The following is an 18,178-nucleotide window of genomic DNA, read 5'->3' on the forward strand; positions in this document are numbered from 1 at the left end:
ATTAATGAGAACAATATGGAAAAGTACTTTTGATTTTCAAAATGAGGAAAGCAATAGAATTAATAGAAATTATTCTAGAAACCTATAGAATTCCATAGAAAATGATACTTTTCTATAGAGTTTTTTAATCATCCTATAGAATGGACCTTATTTTCTGTTACATCCTAGGGATTATTTTTAAAAACTTATAGAAAAGTTATCATTTCTATTATATTTTATGACTTTTCCATAAGGAAATTGAGGTCTACGTTGTAGCTTCCAATGGCAAAACTCAGGGAAGGTGGGCACAGAGCACAGAAAACTACCCAAGGTTCCCATTACTGAGCTCCTTTTAACATTAACTGCAGCAAGATGGCTTGGGAGACCACAGAGGGTACTGGCGGTATGGTCCTCCACATTTACAGAGCTCTGGCTTCACCAAGAGTTCTTATCTCAGCTCCATGGATTCCCTTGCTGAGGACCAATCTCTTTGGAATACTCTGTGGCACCTCTTACTTCTCTGGAGCTATGCAGCCACTGGCTGCCTCCCACTAATGTCATGCAGCACAAGCAGCAAAAGCTTCGAAGGGGACTCCATGGCAACTAATGCTGCAACAGCAGTGACTTCTGTTTGGATATCTGCTAGGATATCCCCGGTGTCTGAAGAGGAGCATGTCATTGGAGAGCAGCTGCCGCGGGCACTAATCTGAACCTGTGTAGAGCCCCCCAACCTTTCCCCTTGTGGAACTGAGACAGAGGGGTTGCCATTGGCACCCAGGGAGGAGTGGAGGGAGCATTCTGCTTACCTCTTTCTGCAGCTTTTGGGGCATTTTGCTCTGCTTTTTTTTTTTCCTCCCTTCTTCTTTTTTTCTTCTGTTGCGAGGGAAGCATCTGGGCCTGAGTAAAATTTCAAGCTGAGCCTTTCGAGAGGCAACTCTGTCTCTAGTTTAAAACCCTATGCCACCAAGTGCACTGATTTGGCTTTCACTTTAATTTCTTTTCTTGTGGAGAACACAAGGAGCTGCGATCACATAAGCATGCAACAGACAATAATGAGAAAAAGACCCCTCCATTGTCAGGTCACAGGATTTTACAAATTCACTAAGAGCACCATCTGCTGGTACCAGGATATTTATTTTCCACTGTTCTAAATCTTTTCCAGCAGAAGCAGACTTATTAACTATCACTCAAAAATAGTTAAGCATTTGTAAATTAGAGTTCAAGTCCAGACGTCTTGGTTCTTTTCACGTTACGTTATTTAAGACTAGAACGACGTTTAGTGGTTTAACTTCATGAATAAACAGCAAGAAAAATATATTTTTGATATAGGTTTATAGACACTCAGTCAAGTTCTCCACTGATTTATACCCCTCACAACCTAATTGAAGTTAATGAGGCTGAATGAGGTGTGAAGCAGCACAAAATTTCATCTGTATTGTGTTGACATTGAATAGTCTGCATCAACCATTTCAGTGACAAAATGTGTATGAACAAAAGGGCCAAGTTCTGCTAACAAAGCCACAAAGTAAATTTTGTCTTATATTCTCCTTTTCCTACTTGAATGCCTATTAACTGACATCCATGAGAGTTCTGCCTATGTACAGTAGGAGGAGAAGAATATTGGATATGAGATTGTCCATGCAACTTTGAAAGCAGAATTTTGCTCAAAGACAGGAAGTCTATTCTAGAGGAAATGTATACAGAAAAGGTTCTGGAAACTTTTTTCCTCCAGATTCTTCCTCATGCTGACTAAGGAGGAGAAGGAGTAATTGGATCAGTGCTATAATGTGAAATTTCTCAGGACAAGACAATTAAATTTCCTTTCTGTAATTGCAGCCTCTCTGGATGTCCTATTGCTGCAGCAGAGAAACTGGCTAAAGCTCAAGAGAAGCATCAGAGCTGTGATGTGTCAAAATCAAACCAGGCATCAGATCGGGTTTTAAGGTATTAGAAATCACTATAATACTTAATACTATGCAAAATTCATCACACGTTAAATTAATCTGAGCATTTATATTTATATACGTTGTATATACATATATATCTCCCTTAAAGAAGAGTTTAGAATTAGGGCTTCTGGATCCAATTTTCTCAGCATTATTTCCCAACAAATTTGCATGGGGGTGGGCAGGTAATTATTTTGGCAAATACATGTAAAGCCTGAAAAGCTCATTTTTGTCTTAGGCATTGTTTGGTGTAAAGCTGACTGCTGGAGTGCAAAGTCTAAGAACAGTGTGAAAAAAGTTGGTATCTTTTGGGAATAAACTAATATTTACCGGTAAGTCTTGTTTTCTTCAGCAGGCTTTTACTAGTAAATATCAGTTTAAATGAAAACCAGAAGCCCTACTTGCAGTACTAAATTGGCAGCATACCTTTTTATGGAAAAAATACCTGATCTAGTTTAGCTTCCAAAAACACTTAAGGGTTAGTTCATTGTCTCTGTTTTGCTCCCTCCCCCACAGAAGGGATTAAAGGAATGGAAGTACCATTCCATTGGTTTAAATTTTGATGGATGGAGGAGATTGAACTAATCTGGCATAATCACCTCCTCTCTCCATGCATTTGGGACTCACCATTTATCCTATGCACAATCCAGCTCGGCACTATTAAATGCACCTAGTGCTGGGCCAGATGTGAGTGGAGAAAAATGTGGCTTCTGGGGGAGCTGAGAGTTTAGGGAGCAGTGCAAAGGCATTGGACTTCTGCATGAATGTACCAGCCCTATATTGATGCCCCAAGAGCTGCAGAATTTCACCATGGATATTATGATATCTGTGCGTTAGGATGGCCACATCCTTCCCTTCTCCCCATGGGAGAATTTGAAGGACTCTCCACAACTTCCAGCACACAGAATTTCCTAGGCCTCCCATAAGTTTCTCTCTGTCAGGTTATCATTTTGACCTAAATTTTGATAGGGTGACTTATAATGAATGTTTCTTACTGTTAACGGAGTCATCTTTCTTTGAATATTCTCTCAGTACTTCATCAAATCTTGATGGCATTTTCCAAACCCTTGTGTTCTTGTGGTTGAGAAAACAGAATGATGACCTGCATCAGGAAAGCTAACTATTATGTAGTGAATTTGGATTTTTGTTTTCCTTTTCCCAAGTGTTTTCAGTGGCTTTATCTGGACCAGACCCAGTTCTGGTTTCACTTTTTTCAGACACTGTCCATGATACTTTACTCAAAGATGATGCTTTTAATAATAATAATAATAATAATAATAATAATAACAATAATAATAACAATAATAAATATCCATTAAACAAAATCATCAAATCTTCATTAGCAGGATTACATAGACCAAAAATACAGTGGCTTTCACTGCTCTTTAGAGAGAAGTCACAGGAGTCAGATGCCATGCAGAGGATGCTACTTTTCAAAAGCAACATCTGGTTCTCTGGCAGACTCCTTAGATAGTTGTTTTGGCAGTTTTGCTTTTGCCTCTGGGTCTTTCATGTGTTTCAGATCTTGTTAGGCAGCCTGAGTAAGACTGTGATCTCAGACACTACGTCCCTTTTACCTTTAACTCTTGGATCTATTTAAGATGAACATCCTAAGGGTTGTCTTATATATTCCACCCACAATGATTGATTGGGGACTTTATGTGTTCCAAGTATAAATCCTGTGAACTGATCTTACACTTGTCTCCATCCCACTTGCATTCAAAATGTCTTCAATAATAAAAAAGTCAAATTCATAGGATTTTTGCTCTGCCAAAAATTTTAGTCTTGTTTTGAATGTGCACTATGTGAATTGTATTATTTTCTTAAATGAGCCTAAACTATACTGGGCTATACCGACTGAGGATCTGTCCCATTGTATTTTGTGAAAAGTGAAGAGAAATTTTCCAAAGGAACCCAACATACAAAAGAAAATCAAAGGGTACGGTATGAATTATATAATTTCTTGGGTAATTTACACCTCAATCTCTTGTCTAAATTCTATGAAAATGAATTCATCCAGAAATGCAAACTACAAAAAATATATTAGCATTCCTAGCTGTTTATTGTATTCCATAGCCAGCTAGGCATGATGGCTCTTCTGCATGTGACTAAATTAGTGTTCCCCTGAATGCCCCTTCCATTTCCACATGTTATAATTGTGGGGGTAAGAAAAAGGGCTTGATCCCCTGAGGTACCAAGCACCTGAAGTCTGCAGTTAATCACCCTAAACCCGTTAAAATCAGTGGGCTTTTAGGATGCTGAGCTCCTTTTAGGATTTGCTCTCTAAGACCCAGTCACGCAACACTTTCTCACATGAGAATTTTAGATGGTACAGCCTAAGTCTGTATTAGCTTGCACTCCATCCCTTATGGTGTTGTGGGATCCGCCTATTGAATGTGGTGTGTGGAGCAGCCCCAGGAGTCACAGCTCCTGCTAAAACCTTGCATGCAGGAGTCAACAGGAACCAGAGAGACTGGATGACAGTTCAGAGGCAAGAGGGACTGTGTGGGTGCCTCGTGTGGATCTCCCCCTGAAGAGGTGGACCCCAGCTTCTTTTGTGACAGGGCAAACCACATGCAAATAGAATCATAGAATCACAGAAGATTAGGGTTGGAAGAGACCTCAGGAGGTCATCTAGTCCAACCTCCTGCTCAAAGTAGGACCACCCCCAACTAAATCATCCCAGCCAGGGCTTTGTCAAGCTGGGCCTTAAAAACATCTAAGAATGGGGATTCCACCAGCTCCCTAGGTAACACATTCCAGTGCTTCACCACCCTCCTAGGGAAATAGTATTTCCTAACATCCAACCTAGACCTCCCACACTGCAACTTGAGACCATTGCTCCTTGTTCTGTCATCTGCCGCCACTGAAAACAGCCTAGCTCGATCCTCTTTGGAACCCCCCTTCAGGTAGTTGAAGGCTGCTATCAAATCCCCCCCTCACTCTTCTCTTCTGAAGACTAAATTCTGTCAGCAGAATTCAAAGGATGCTCCCTACGTTGAGTAGAGCTCTTAGTGCTGGTTTTTACTTCCAGTAACTAGAAGAATTTGTCTAAAATTTCTACCGGTCTCTCTCTAATCCACCTTTCCAAAGAGAGTACATTGTTATATAATGTAATTTCACAGGGAAGGAGAAACCCTTAAGTATTGTTTAAAATAGAACTTTTCACCAATTATTTTGTTTTTAGTCACAGAATACATTTAGCGCTATTATAATTAATTTATTCTAAGCTTTGCTCCAGAAAATATATATTGTTTGTCTGCTGGAAACAACCAAACCAAACAAATACAATAATATATTGCTGTCTCTTGAGTGCAATAAATAACTCAGATTTTCTAATCTGAACTATAAATTGTGCACAGACACAATAAACTGAACTGCATCTAACAAACTGTACATATCTTTAATTTCTAGGCCCATGTGCTTTGTTAAGCAATTGGAGATCCCTCAGTATGGCTACAGAAACAATGTCCCCACCACCACACCCCGCTCCAACTTGGCCAAGGAACTAGAGAAATACTCTAAGACTTCGTTTGAATATAACAGTTATGACAACCATGCCTATGGCAAGAGAGCCATAGCTCCCAAGGTGCAATCCAGGGATATATCCCCCAAAGGATATGATGGTAGGAGGTGCACACTCTTATACATGAGAGACAAGTTTACAGTTAATAATGTTGTTGTATATGTAAACTTCATAAAAATAAGACATACCTTCATGTTCATACAGTATTAAGAGGAATGCTATTCACAGCATGACATTGTTATGTTTAAGTTATTTTTAAAGAATTTTTCTAAAAAGCATTATTTTATATGGTGCTTGCTGCAGGATTGTTGCACTGAGAAGAGAATATCCTTAGCTATTCAGTTCTTGGGATGTACTGAGTCTGCAAAAAAATCTACAGAGGAGAGCCAGTCCTGTGGCACAGTAGCAGTGTATTATGCTGCCATTTGGGAGGACCTGGCTGCTTGGGTTGCATTAGGAATCTTGGTCTTGTACAGTAGTTTAGGAAACTCATAAATGTAATGTGCTTGCTCTCTGGGGAGAAAACATGAACCTCATTGCAATTCAGCCCCCGAGTCATCAATTAATTAAAGGCCCCTGCTCGCCTTATCCACATGAGGATTCCTGTTGAATTCACTGTGAGAACTCATGTGAGTAAAATGATCGGGATTTGGATGAAAGTGGCATCAACACCTGTCTCTGAGGCTACTTCTTCCTTCTGGGCAGGAGAAAGTGTGATGGTGGTGGCTGGCTGGCAGGGGAGAGGAGTTGGACCAAGGAACAAAACCCCCTAGGGCCAAAGAATGAAGGGCTGGAGTTGTTCCATTTTGGGATATTCCAGACCTATCAGTATAACATCCCTTCCTCTTTTTCTTATGCAACATGGAACAATTTATTTTCTAGATAAATTCATCTTACAAGATAAAGTGCTTGGGATTCCTCACTGACTAACCTGTGAAATCCCAGATTTTGTTTAGTAAATTAGGAATAAGTGTGGCTTAGTGCAACAGTCTCTGACTTAGAAAAGTAGGTAAGTGGAGAAGGAGGAAATTGTAACAGCTGCTGTCCCCATCTTTCCTATGTTTTTTGATAGTTAAGTTTTCCTATGAGATCAGTAAGCAGGTTGTCTCACACTAGTAGAGAGGATAGAAAAAGGCAGACATTTCTAAGTAAAAGTGCCTTAAACTCTGTAGTACCCACCCTCAAAGGAACAACTTAATAGAGATAGAGGGCTAAATTCTCATAAGTTACACCATTTAAGTCAATAGGTTTGCACTACTAATTCTGCCTATTATGTACATGCTCAGTTTACTCACTAGAAACTCTATGAATATGTGTACGTGTTCTCGGATGTTGGAGTAAACAGCAAGAATTTATCCTGTTTGAGGCCCCATTTAGCAAAGCATTCAAGCATGTGCCTAACTCTTATTGAAGTGAATAGGACCTAAGAACATGCTTAAAGCTAAGCACATACTTAATGCTTTTGCTGAATTAGGCCCTAAATGATGAAGGATGATAGGGAATTACTCTACTATCTACATATACTAGTGGTTCTCAACCTATTGATCATTTTGGGCCACATATGCAGCTCTCTGTGTTATGTGGGTGGCATCCACACTATCTATACTACTTATGTGGCCCTGAGGATGTCACTTGGGCCACAGCTATGTGCTGTTTGGGCCTCAGGTTGAGAACCATTGACATATACACTCATCTCCCATTGACGTAAATGAGAGATACCTATATGTATGGGGATAAAACCTCTTTGACCTTGAAATAGTATTGACGCGAGCTTGTTTTGGATGTCAACATCTCAGCCAAAGAATGAGTAAGGAGTGATGGTAACAGTTTTAGGTAAGTGTGGCTCGGTAAATTTCTTCTCCCCACCCCAAAGTGGAATAGGATGTTGTCATTCCTAATGGGCTTACAAACTTGCTGGGTGAAAAGCTGGTATTGTGTGGTGCATGTGGCTGTAAGCATAAAAACATATGGGGTGAATTTTTGGCCCCACTGAAATCAGTGGATGGTTTCTCATTGACTTCAATGGGGTCAGGATTTCTCCCAACAGTGTTAAAACTAAAGTTCTATGGCCTTAGTTATTACTGGCATGAAAGGGAAGAAGTGATAACTTGCCAGTCTCAGGAAAAGATCTTTTCCTTAAGAAATGTTTTTCCTTAAGGAACTTTGCAGTCTCTAGAGCAGAGTTGGGAAATTTATTTTTCAGTGAGTAGTAAATTCACCTAAAGATGCATTTTTCAGGTCACAACAACTATTCACAAATTTGGGTTGAATATGGTTAATAGTTTCTACTGAAAAAAATTAGGAAAAAAGAACATCAAAACTGTCAAAGCAGTTTGTTTTGGCCATTTTGAAGTGAAATGTTTTGTCTTTGTTTTGAAAACATTTTGTTTTGACCGTTTTCAAACATTGTGTTTTGACTTTTCATTTCAAAATGGCATTTTGGAATAAATATTCAGCAATGGACTCTTCAGTCTAGCAGAGCAAGGTATGACACGATTCAATGGCTGGAAGTCGAAGCATGACAAATTCAGACTGGAGATAAGGCATATGTTTTTAACAGTGAGGTTAATTAACAATTGGAACAATTTGCCAAGAATTGACATCACTGGCAATTTTAAAATCAAGAGTGGATGTTTTTCTAACAGATTTGCTCTAGGAATTGTTTTGGAAAAGTCCTATGGCCTGTGTTATATCAGAGGTCTGATTAGATGATCATAATGGTTCTTTCTGGCCTTTGAATCTATAAATGTTAGAAATTTAGCTTTAAAAAAAAGTGAGAAACCCCAAAACCCAAAATTAAACATTAAAATGAAAGATGATGGCCAACTATTCCACTGTCTATATACACACTCATCTCCATTAGTCTAAACAGAAGTTACCTGTATGTTTGAAGGGGGAATATGCCTCTCACCCCCATTCAAATAGCATTGAGGCTAGCTTGGGAGGTATACAGTATGAACCCACTGTGTACATTAGGGAAGAAATTTTTGTTTTGAAGAGGTGTTATACATAAACTTAGTGGAGACTGGTAATCAAAGGTTCATTCTGTCAAACACTCTAAGAGGAAAACAGAAATATGTATAGTATTAAGCGTCTGAAAAATGAATCACTTGATGTTTGAATCTTTTAATTTTGAGGCAGCAACAGGCTTTGTGTCACAGACCATCAGGAAAATGTCATGGGGCTGATATATTCAGCAAATAAATTGGTGTGAGTGGCATGGACTGTGTTATTTTGTGTGTGTGTGTGTAAGCTTTAATAAGAATTACACAAGGAGAGGACTCTGTATGTTGTATGTTATGATGCCTTGATGATGCTATAGAGAGATCATCTTATAAGGAAGAGGATTTGTTTGTTTGGCTTTATTTTCCCTTTAGGGACAACATCATAATGGTCTACATTATGGGCTTATTTTATATGGCAGTAATGATGAAAACAGCTGGACCCAGTGTCCAGAGGAGTTCACAGAGCTCTACAGGTGGGAGCTGTTCAGGGATAGTGGAAAGCTTGTGCAAATTTGTTCCTCTCCCCAGAAGTTGTCAAGCAGTCTTCCCTAAATTCTCTCCATCTCACTCCCTTGCACCGGGGCTCTACAGTCCCTGAAGAGTTCCTATGGAGTTCGGAAAAAGTGTTGGAGCTGTGGTTAACTTGAACAATAGAACTAGTACCAAGGCTGCTGGTGCTGGGGATAGAGGATGCTGGAACTGGGTCTATTCTCTCATCAACCCCGTTTGTTTGGAAAGGACTGCATACCTTAATTTTGATGGGGCAGCTGCCACTCCCCAGCTTATTTAGCTATGGAGGAGCCTTTGGGATATTAGAGAAGCACTGATCCCACTGTCATCATCCCTTATGTCATTCATCAGGGGAAAGTCAGAATCTTGGAAATGGCTCTCTTGGAAATGGAGCTGGCTGGAGCGGCTGCCTGAGAGCAATGTGGCGGTCGTTGATGGAAGAGATTGCTTTCTGCTTTCTGGTTTGCCACTCAGCCACAAAGCATAGTTGGATTGCAGAGGTCCCAGCGACCCTGCACCACAGCAATGCACTAAATCACTGTTTGGCTTGAAAGCAGAACTGCAAAATGTGTTTTATTTTTTATTCAGACAATGTCACTACCATTCCCCTTCTCTGCAGTTGGATTTCAATCTATTTGAATTCACTATAAACAAGAGTCCTGAATTTCTTTTTCAAAAGTAATGTGAGGTAGATAATCCAGGCTGCAAGAAGCGATTAAAAACTGTACAGTGAAGCTCAAGCTAAAATGACCACAACCATTCACATATACTTAATACATATATAATGCTTTTCACCCTCAAAGTGTTTCACAATCATTTATTAATCCTCACAACATGCCTAATATTAAATATTGTGATTGCCTTTCTATTAATGGGGAAAATGAAGCAGAAAGATCATGTGATTTTATCAAGGCCATAGAGGGAGTCTGTGTCAGAGCCTGGAAGAGTTTCTTGTGGTTAATCCTATGTTGAAAATTCTTTATTACTCCTCCCTGCTTTCCTCTCTCCCTCCCTCCCTCCCTCCCTCTCTCTCTCTCTGTATTGATATAGGTATATAAAATGTCTTATATTATCTCATATTTAATTTCATTTTAATCAACTCTCAAATGTCTAATATGACTGCATTTTTCTTTTGCAAGTGATAGAAAAGGCATGTTATTTATTCGTTTGAAATATAGTCCTAATTTTGCAAATTACGTGTGCAAAGTGGTTGCTGTTAAAAAGTCAACACTTACTATGTCAACACAGTGGTAACTGAGATACTGTACTTATTTCCTGTTATAAGTTTAGAGAATTAGTTGAGTATCTTGGCTACCAGAATGTAGCAACCATGGATAAATGCTCAGTTTTTAGTGACCAATATTGACTATTAGTTTCAGAATGAAATTTGGTGTAAAATATGTCATGGGAAATAACTCACAGGATTATTATCTGTGGATGTGCAGAAAACAACAGTGATCTAAAGAATGCAAAACAAAAAGCAACTTCATGAATCTTAACCATCCACTTCGTTAAAAAAAATCACACCTGTGTACTATGTGGGTTTCCTGAGAAAACTTCTGTATCTGCTATGAATTAAGCATTTTATTTCACTTACAGTAAACAATGACTTCATTAACTTTTCCAAAAATGTACAAATGAAAGGGATAAAGTAAGGAGTATAAGATAAATTATGCATCAGACTCTCCTGTTCTGCTTTTCCAGGCAGAATGTAGTGCATAAAGAGGCTGTGCTCAAGGGAGCAGATTACAGCATGTATGTCTGCTGCAGCACACCTGAAGAGGTTGGCATAAATTGAAACTGTGGAGAAAGAGATCTAACTAGTGTGTTGACCCTTTATATAGGGCCTTTACATAAGACCCTCTGTCCAGCAATTACACATATATTCTATACTACAATGACATGGCATTGCAACACATTTATTATATTGTTCAGTATGAACTTTGCAGAATACAGAACTCCATCTTAAAGGGGAGAAACCACTATACCATGAATGCATGTATGTGTAACTGCTGACATTGACTTCTAGTGTGTGGGCTATATGAACCACTCTGGGTTCAATAGACCAACTGACATTTTTTTTCTCAGTCATTTATAAAAAAAAAAATTTTGAGCCATTTATTTTGGGTCAGGAATGTGTTTGGATTTTTTTTAATTCCTTTGGCTATAAAATGTGAATATTCATGTTTTTTAAAAAGCCAACAATATTGTCATGTTCTATTTAAAGAAGAGGGGAATGAATTGTGCAAACTTAATGACTCCTGTTGTTTTCAAAAGGAAGCTTTTGGTGCTCAGCACCTCTAAAAATCACACTGTTGAGCTCATTTTTCTTTCTGTTTATATTACATTTGCTTTAGCCTATGAGGGCCCCAAATCCAGATTTGAACAATGCCTGCCCCTTCATTCTACGGCCACCTTCTTTTTTCCATTTAGTCCTCCTCCTTTCCCTTCTAATGACCTGCACAGCACTTGCCCTCATTGCAAATGGAGGAACACTTTGATCAATTTGAGATTACCAAGGACATATGGTTAGCACTCTGGCCCAGAGATCAAGCACATTATCTTCCCAATGAGCTTGATCCCCACTAGCTCCAGGGAGTGGAATTCCTAAGGTCTGTTATGAATCTGGAGTTAGCCCAATTTGCTGGTGCAATACCACTCAAGTGTCCTATCGTTATATGCCCATCTCTTAATAAAAGTGAATGACCCAAACAATTCCTAATCCCCATACAAATATATAATCAGCTCTTACTATGGAATGAAAGCAGTGTTTCCCTGTGCCTTTGTTGAAATTTCATGCACAGTGTTTGTTTGCTACATCTGGCCTGTTTGTCACTACGGTATATAGTCACATCCTCCAGATTTATTTTTAATGGGATGTTTAATACACACCCAATTGCTTGTGTAAAGGACTCACACACCAAATCATAGAATACCTGCATCATTTTGTTGCCTTTTTTTAATCAGTCACTGTTGCTCATTATAAAATTCACCCACAGGAGATTGTTTTTCTTGTCATTTATGTAATGTGCTAGTACTTTTGAGTCATCCTTGTCATATTTCTTCCCACAGCTAAACGTTATTGTAAGAATTCAAGCCCAACCAGCAGCACAACAAGCAGTTATGCCCCTAGCAGCAGCAGCAATATGAGTTGTGGTGGAGGCAGCAGTGCCAGCAGTACCTGCAGCAAGAGCAGCTTTGACTATACTCATGACATGGAGGCAGCACACATGGCTGCCACTGCTATTCTGAATCTCTCCACTCGCTGCAGGGAGATGCCTCAGAACCTCTCCACTAAACCTCAGGATCTCTGTGCCAGGGTAAAAATTAGCAATTATGTTTGTTGATGATGATACAAACCTCTTTACTGCACTAGATTTGTGCCCTGATAGGTTCAAGAGTAGCTTTAATGCCTCTTGCTTAATCTTTTTCTCAGAAAGAGCAAAAATGTGGCAGCTCTGCTAAGGCAGCAAAATAAAAGATAAAGATGCAAATTACTCATCAGTAATTCTTGAAATCCAGATCAGTGCTTAGAGTTAAAATGGTGCTGATAAAATGTGTTGTTCTCTGTTTTAATTCTTCTCTTACTGATGGGGTCTATAGTAACTATGGAAGCTATTTAGGTTGCTTAAGTGGTATTAATTGCACTAAAGAATTTTTACTAACACTATCTGATTTATAATTGTAAGCAAAAGGATGGTTTAATAATGTAACTTCATGTATAAATCATACATGGGCCCTAAGGTCTTATGATCTAGTACAAAGAAAAATTGTGGTATTGTACACAATATTGTCTTACCTATCCAGAATATAATTGCTCTCAAATAGATTCATAATATGTTTGAAACAAACAAAAAATCTCCAGTGCAGATAACTTTTAAGTTGCATAACAGTAATAATGCAATATCACCAGTGCTCTATAAAGTATTAGTAAATTCTCAATATTTTATTAAATGGCAACACTAAAACAAACAGAGTAAAAAGATTATTATATTAAACTGTCTGTATTAAAAAAACAGTAGCATTATTAAAATTCATCCAAATTGTAAAACTTTTATAAGAACCGTTTTATTTTGTTATAACCAGAATAAATCTTAAATCTGGGGAGAAATGACTAAAATACACCAGCAACCAATAAAGTGCTACCTATTGGAGGCCACTAGATGGCTAAACAGACAGATGCAGTGCAGGGGGAACAGTTTTATTGTGCTTATAGAAGAGCTTTTGAGCTGGCAGACATGTTCTGCTCTTCTCCAGATAAACAAAAGGTTTTTTTTCCTGTTGTGTAAAGCTTCTTGATCATACATAATGAGCTAACAATCTTACCAGTAGTTATTAGTAATGATCTTAATTTATATGAATTCAGTAAGGTTAGTAATTTTGTTTTCAAATGCTTCCTTTTATATTAATTGATTTAATCCTATAGATGAGGGAAATCTCTTTGTGGCATGCAAATAAATGTGATTGTGCTCATTACCAACAGGAATTGAAAAAGTTTGAGCAATAACCTTAAAAATATTATGTGGCAAAAAAAATGTAATAACAAATCTGGAAAGATAAATACATTATCAAGCCTAAATTAATATCAGGGCAATAATCAGGAATAAACTATGGCAAAAAGTGTTTGTGTAGAATAATACTGTATAATCTGTCAAGGCAATAACCAAAGCAAGGGATTTTTATTAAGTGTCTTGCTGCTGTTCTTTTATTACCTCAAGAAGAAAGAGAGCTCCTAGACATCTGAGTAGATGGTAGAATTCACAGCAGTTTTGAAATCTAATTTCTGGTGAAGTGTTTTACTCTTGAAAAATTAAGGATTGAGTATTTTGCTTCCTCCCCTCCCCCATCTAAATGCCCTCCCACTCCCTAGGGAAAAGAAAAAAGAAGAAGAGAAAGATGATTTGAAGTGAATAATTCTTGATCTATTTTCAAACCAAAAACAAAAATCCCAAACCTACTCACCCTATACTTCACAGTTCCTCTGTCGCTGCAGGGAATGTCAGTACCAGCTTTGTTACCCAAGCCAGCTGATTATATAGATAGTCTTTGGAAAGTTAAGATATATTAAACCTTAACATCTGTGGTGGAGGAACTGTGAGATTTGGACGCATTTTCTCATAATACGAAGGTAGCAAACACAGTGTAAACCGAGGCTTTAGTAACCAAAGCTCTTTTTTTCTAATTCTTTACCTATTAGTGTTAGAAGAGCAAAGTATTCTGCTTTTTTTTTATGCAACTGTTGCAACTTGCTACCTGGTTTTTATTACTCTAACCATATAAGCAGGTGTTGAAAGGACTGGAAGTAGGCAGAATCATGTAGATTTTAGCTCTGTTAGACTAACCTGTCAAAGAGTAAATCAGGGACATAAACACAGCAACAAGAAAATACCTTTGGGGATTTCTCATTTCACTGTCAAATTTTACACCTGTGTTTTGGGAGGATGGTTGTGGCTAGTGGGAAGTCTCCCCTTTTCTTCCAAATATTAGATTAGCCTTTGACATGAGTGAATCTACTTTAACAGCATTAATGATGTGTAACAGAATCATGCTACGTGTGGGAGGGGGCTTGGTGCTTACAATCTATATAGGCATGATAAAGCCTTTTATCATTCTACTAAACAATCAAATTAAAAACCACAGAGAGGTGACATTTTGATAGTCAAAAACTGAATTAACAATATTTTTTCTTATTTTGACAGAATCCTGATATGGAAGTCGATGAAAATGGAACCTTGGATCTAAGCATGAACAAACAGAGACAGCGAGATGGTTGCTGTACCATTTTGACACCACTGGAGCCAATGTCACCACAACGACAAGCTGTGATGAATAACCGATGTTACCAGCTGAATGAGGGTGACTGCTGGGACTTGCCAGTGGACTACACTAAAATGAAGCCCAGAAGGATAGATGAAGATGATTCCAAAGAGATTAATGTATGTCTTTTTCATCTAAGGGTTCTGATTGCAATCTGACTGTTTTAATTCATTAGATTTCTAAAATCTGAAAAGGAAGAGGAAACACCATGTGTAGGTAATAAACAAAAAATGGATGGTTTCCTGACAAGAGGACTTTCTGGTGGTTAATCTTTCAAAATATATCATGTTGGCACATATCTGATCGGTGACTAACTTCCATCTGACAACACTTGAACCATGAACGTGAATCATGTTTTCTAACAGCACTGTCTTGTTAACAAATATTTTCTGCTGTGAAGATGTTCTAATTTTCCAAATCTACCTTATTCCATCTGAGGAAGTTGACATAACTTTTTTCAGTGTTGGTATCAAGTTTTTACCAGCTTTCCAAACAAGATACTCTTCTCAGATTAAGATTCAAAAGTGAAGGCCTGAATATTTAAAAGTGTGTTTATACACACAGCTCTGCTCAAGAAGCACAAACAGAGTACAGTATAAGTTTTCCATTAATTTAGCTAACCAGGATTTTGTTGTCAAAAGGCCTGTTCCTACATTCAGGAAAGTACATTTCTTGTGCATTTAGGAAAGTAGGAGTACAAAGCTTTGGGTGTGCAAGGGATACACAATAGGGTCTTTATACCATAGTAATGAAATATTTTATTTCAAGAGTATTATGAAGGAATATGAGGTGTGATACACTCTAAAAACCTGTAAACAGAAAGAAGTAAATAAAGAAAACTTGCTCCATAGTGAATTTATTTTAAGTTTCAAAGCTTGTAACATGTAGCAAGTGTTTTCAGTCACCACTCTGACAGTTGTCAGACAGCTGCTTTTTTGGTGGGGAGTTGCAGGGAGGCTACTGTTTGTGCTTGTCAGGTTTCAACTCTTGTTCACTAGCCCGTTTGCCATTTTGATCCCATTGTAATCTAGACATGATTTTACAATCCCAGACTTCGTATAGCAATATTTTTTCTCCTGCTAGATCTATGTTATAAGATTAAAATTCTTATCAACTCTGTGTAGCAATATCTGTCTCCAATTTATTTTAATCAAAATATAGGATGGCATGATTTAAAAAATAAACTTAGAAACATGCAATGAAGTGATATTTGCTTTGTATACATTGGATGCAATCCTAGCTCTGCTGAAATCAATGGGGTGTTGCCATTGATTTGGCTGGGGCCAGGATTTCTCTCATTATCTAAGAAATGGGAGATATTAAATACAGTATAGAACTTGACTGAAACAAGAGGAATTGTTCTTTAATTCTGTTGCTCACAGCACCATCTGCAGGAGTTTCTGCATCAGTGCTTTCTGCCACATTTTCTTCACTTCTGAAATTAATGCTTAAGTTTCAAATATAAAAAAGTTAAATCCATCAGTAAATTTAATTAAAAATTATATTTTGCAAGGCAGATCCATTGAGTTTTGCCCCAGATTGTGACACTATATGTGTGTTTAGCAGTTGGCTGCTAACATCATTCCTGATTCATTTTTGGGAGACTGCTTAACCATTTAAAAATGTTATTGAAGTTGGCATTTTGATGGATAACATGCTATATTTAGGCTTTTTTTTCTGTGGCTGTGGTTTGTAAAAACTCGTGACTTTGGAAAAAGTATTGATTCTTGTGAAAGAGAATAGAAAGTGTTAGAGGCAGCTGTTGATACAGTTGGGAATAGACACCATACAAAAGAGAATATCTGACTTTTGCCTCTTTCTCCTCAAATTAAATCATATAATTCTTTTTCATGTGTTCTAAAGTGTGTATTGAAATGTAAAGGTACTATATAAAGGTCTAGCAGGTGAGCAAAAAGGTAAAATAATGTCAACATTTTTCTGATCGAGTGGGAGTAATGGAGGCGATATGTCTTATAACTGTACAGAGCTTTGTTTTTTGTGTATATTGCAGCCTCACCTAAGTGGGACTAATGCCCATATGTTTGCCTGCAGCCAGAAGACTTGGATCCTTTCCAAGAGGCACTTGAAGAACGAAGGTATCCTGGTGAAGTTACAATCCCAAGCCCTAAACCCAAATTCCCTCAATGCAAAGAGAGCAAAAAGGATTTAATAACGTAAGCATAATGTGAGGTGAAATTATTTTTTCTCCTTTTAACCTTTTCTCTTTGTCTTTTTTAAACAAACAAGTACATATACGCCTTGCAGTATGAGCATGCGACATTTGCAGCATATAAATGTTTCCAACTGCCAGTTAAGTAAAGTAATAAGCTAACATGTATTTGCTTGTTTTTAATGATGCTATATTGTACTGAGATGCCATTTTCATTTAATGCTGTTCATTTTGCAGCTTTTTGATAGGATGCTTAAATCCCCTTGCAGTCATTGCAGCTAAACTGGAAACAATGAAACTTTTAAAAGTTTTTTTTTTAAACATACTTACTATTTTGGCTGTTTTTGTTTTTGTTTGGTGGCAGATGTCCAACACCAGGGTGTGATGGGAGTGGTCATGTGACTGGTAATTACGCCTCACATAGAAGGTGTGACTTCATTTTTTTCATGGTGGATTCTGTCTTTTCAATTTATTGTTTTCAGCTTACCTCAACAATGCTGTCAAAGTAAAGATGTTGAACTATGTTTTAACCCTTTGACTAATATATGTTGATATTAAAAGCATGCTAATCTGTGTGTTGTATAAACGTCTTTTATTTTTAAATAGATTACTAAAATTTCCAAAGTTTTCTTAAGCTTTTTGAGTAGTTAACCCAGGGATCACAAATATTTTTTGTTACGTTTATTACATTGTAAAAACAAAAAAAGTTCATTTACATTATGAGTATTGGAAGTAAAATGTATATCTAAATATATTCAGAGGGTTAACTATATTACAAAATTCAATATTACAGCACTTGCCCCATCGCTTTTCTGCATTACAATTTTTAATTTTTACTTTTTATGTTGTGATTGTTTGGGAGAGTTTAGCTTTTAAGGAGGTTGACTTACTTGGATATCCTGCCATGTCTTACAGTCTGTCTGGCTGCCCCTTGGCTGACAAAAGCATTCGAAGTATGCTGGCCACAAGCTCACAAGAACTCAAGTAAGATATAAACAAAATCATTCTGTTTACATATTTATTTGCTCAGCAAGCGCATATAATTACGACAGACGCTAGATATGCTATTTGGAAAAGTACTAGCTAATGTACAGGAACTGACACATGCTTGGAATTTCCACTGAAATCAATAGGAGATCCATGCAGTGATTGGGCCTATAAATAAGTCTATTTCTTTGTTATTTCTTTTGTGCATAGAGTATACATTAAAGATGGGCAACTTCAG

At 37.7% G+C, this 18,178-nt stretch overlaps 1 protein-coding gene across 20 annotated transcripts in view; it reads left to right on the forward strand.

Moving 5' to 3' along the window:
- Positions 1 to 18,178, forward strand: part of MYT1L (myelin transcription factor 1 like) — a 394,424-nt gene that overhangs the window by 293,030 nt on the left and 83,216 nt on the right. For 12 of the 20 annotated variants that reach the window (XM_043510300.1, XM_038397032.2, XM_043510301.1 and 9 more), the window contains 7 exons: positions 1,816 to 1,923; positions 5,340 to 5,551; positions 12,039 to 12,286; positions 14,666 to 14,902; positions 16,836 to 16,957; positions 17,318 to 17,380; positions 17,869 to 17,937. In XM_043510300.1, the coding sequence (XP_043366235.1) occupies positions 1,816 to 1,923; positions 5,340 to 5,551; positions 12,039 to 12,286; positions 14,666 to 14,902; positions 16,836 to 16,957; positions 17,318 to 17,380; positions 17,869 to 17,937 (1,059 nt within the window). The remainder of the gene's footprint in view (positions 1 to 1,815; positions 1,924 to 5,339; positions 5,552 to 12,038; positions 12,287 to 14,665; positions 14,903 to 16,835; positions 16,958 to 17,317; positions 17,381 to 17,868; positions 17,938 to 18,178) is intronic. The other 8 variants (XM_043510302.1, XM_043510305.1, XM_043510307.1 and 5 more) reach the window with 3 other exon arrangements.

This window comes from Dermochelys coriacea, chromosome 3 (assembly GCF_009764565.3).
Source record: "Dermochelys coriacea isolate rDerCor1 chromosome 3, rDerCor1.pri.v4, whole genome shotgun sequence".
In the NCBI taxonomy this organism is placed as follows: Eukaryota; Metazoa; Chordata; order Testudines; family Dermochelyidae; genus Dermochelys; species Dermochelys coriacea.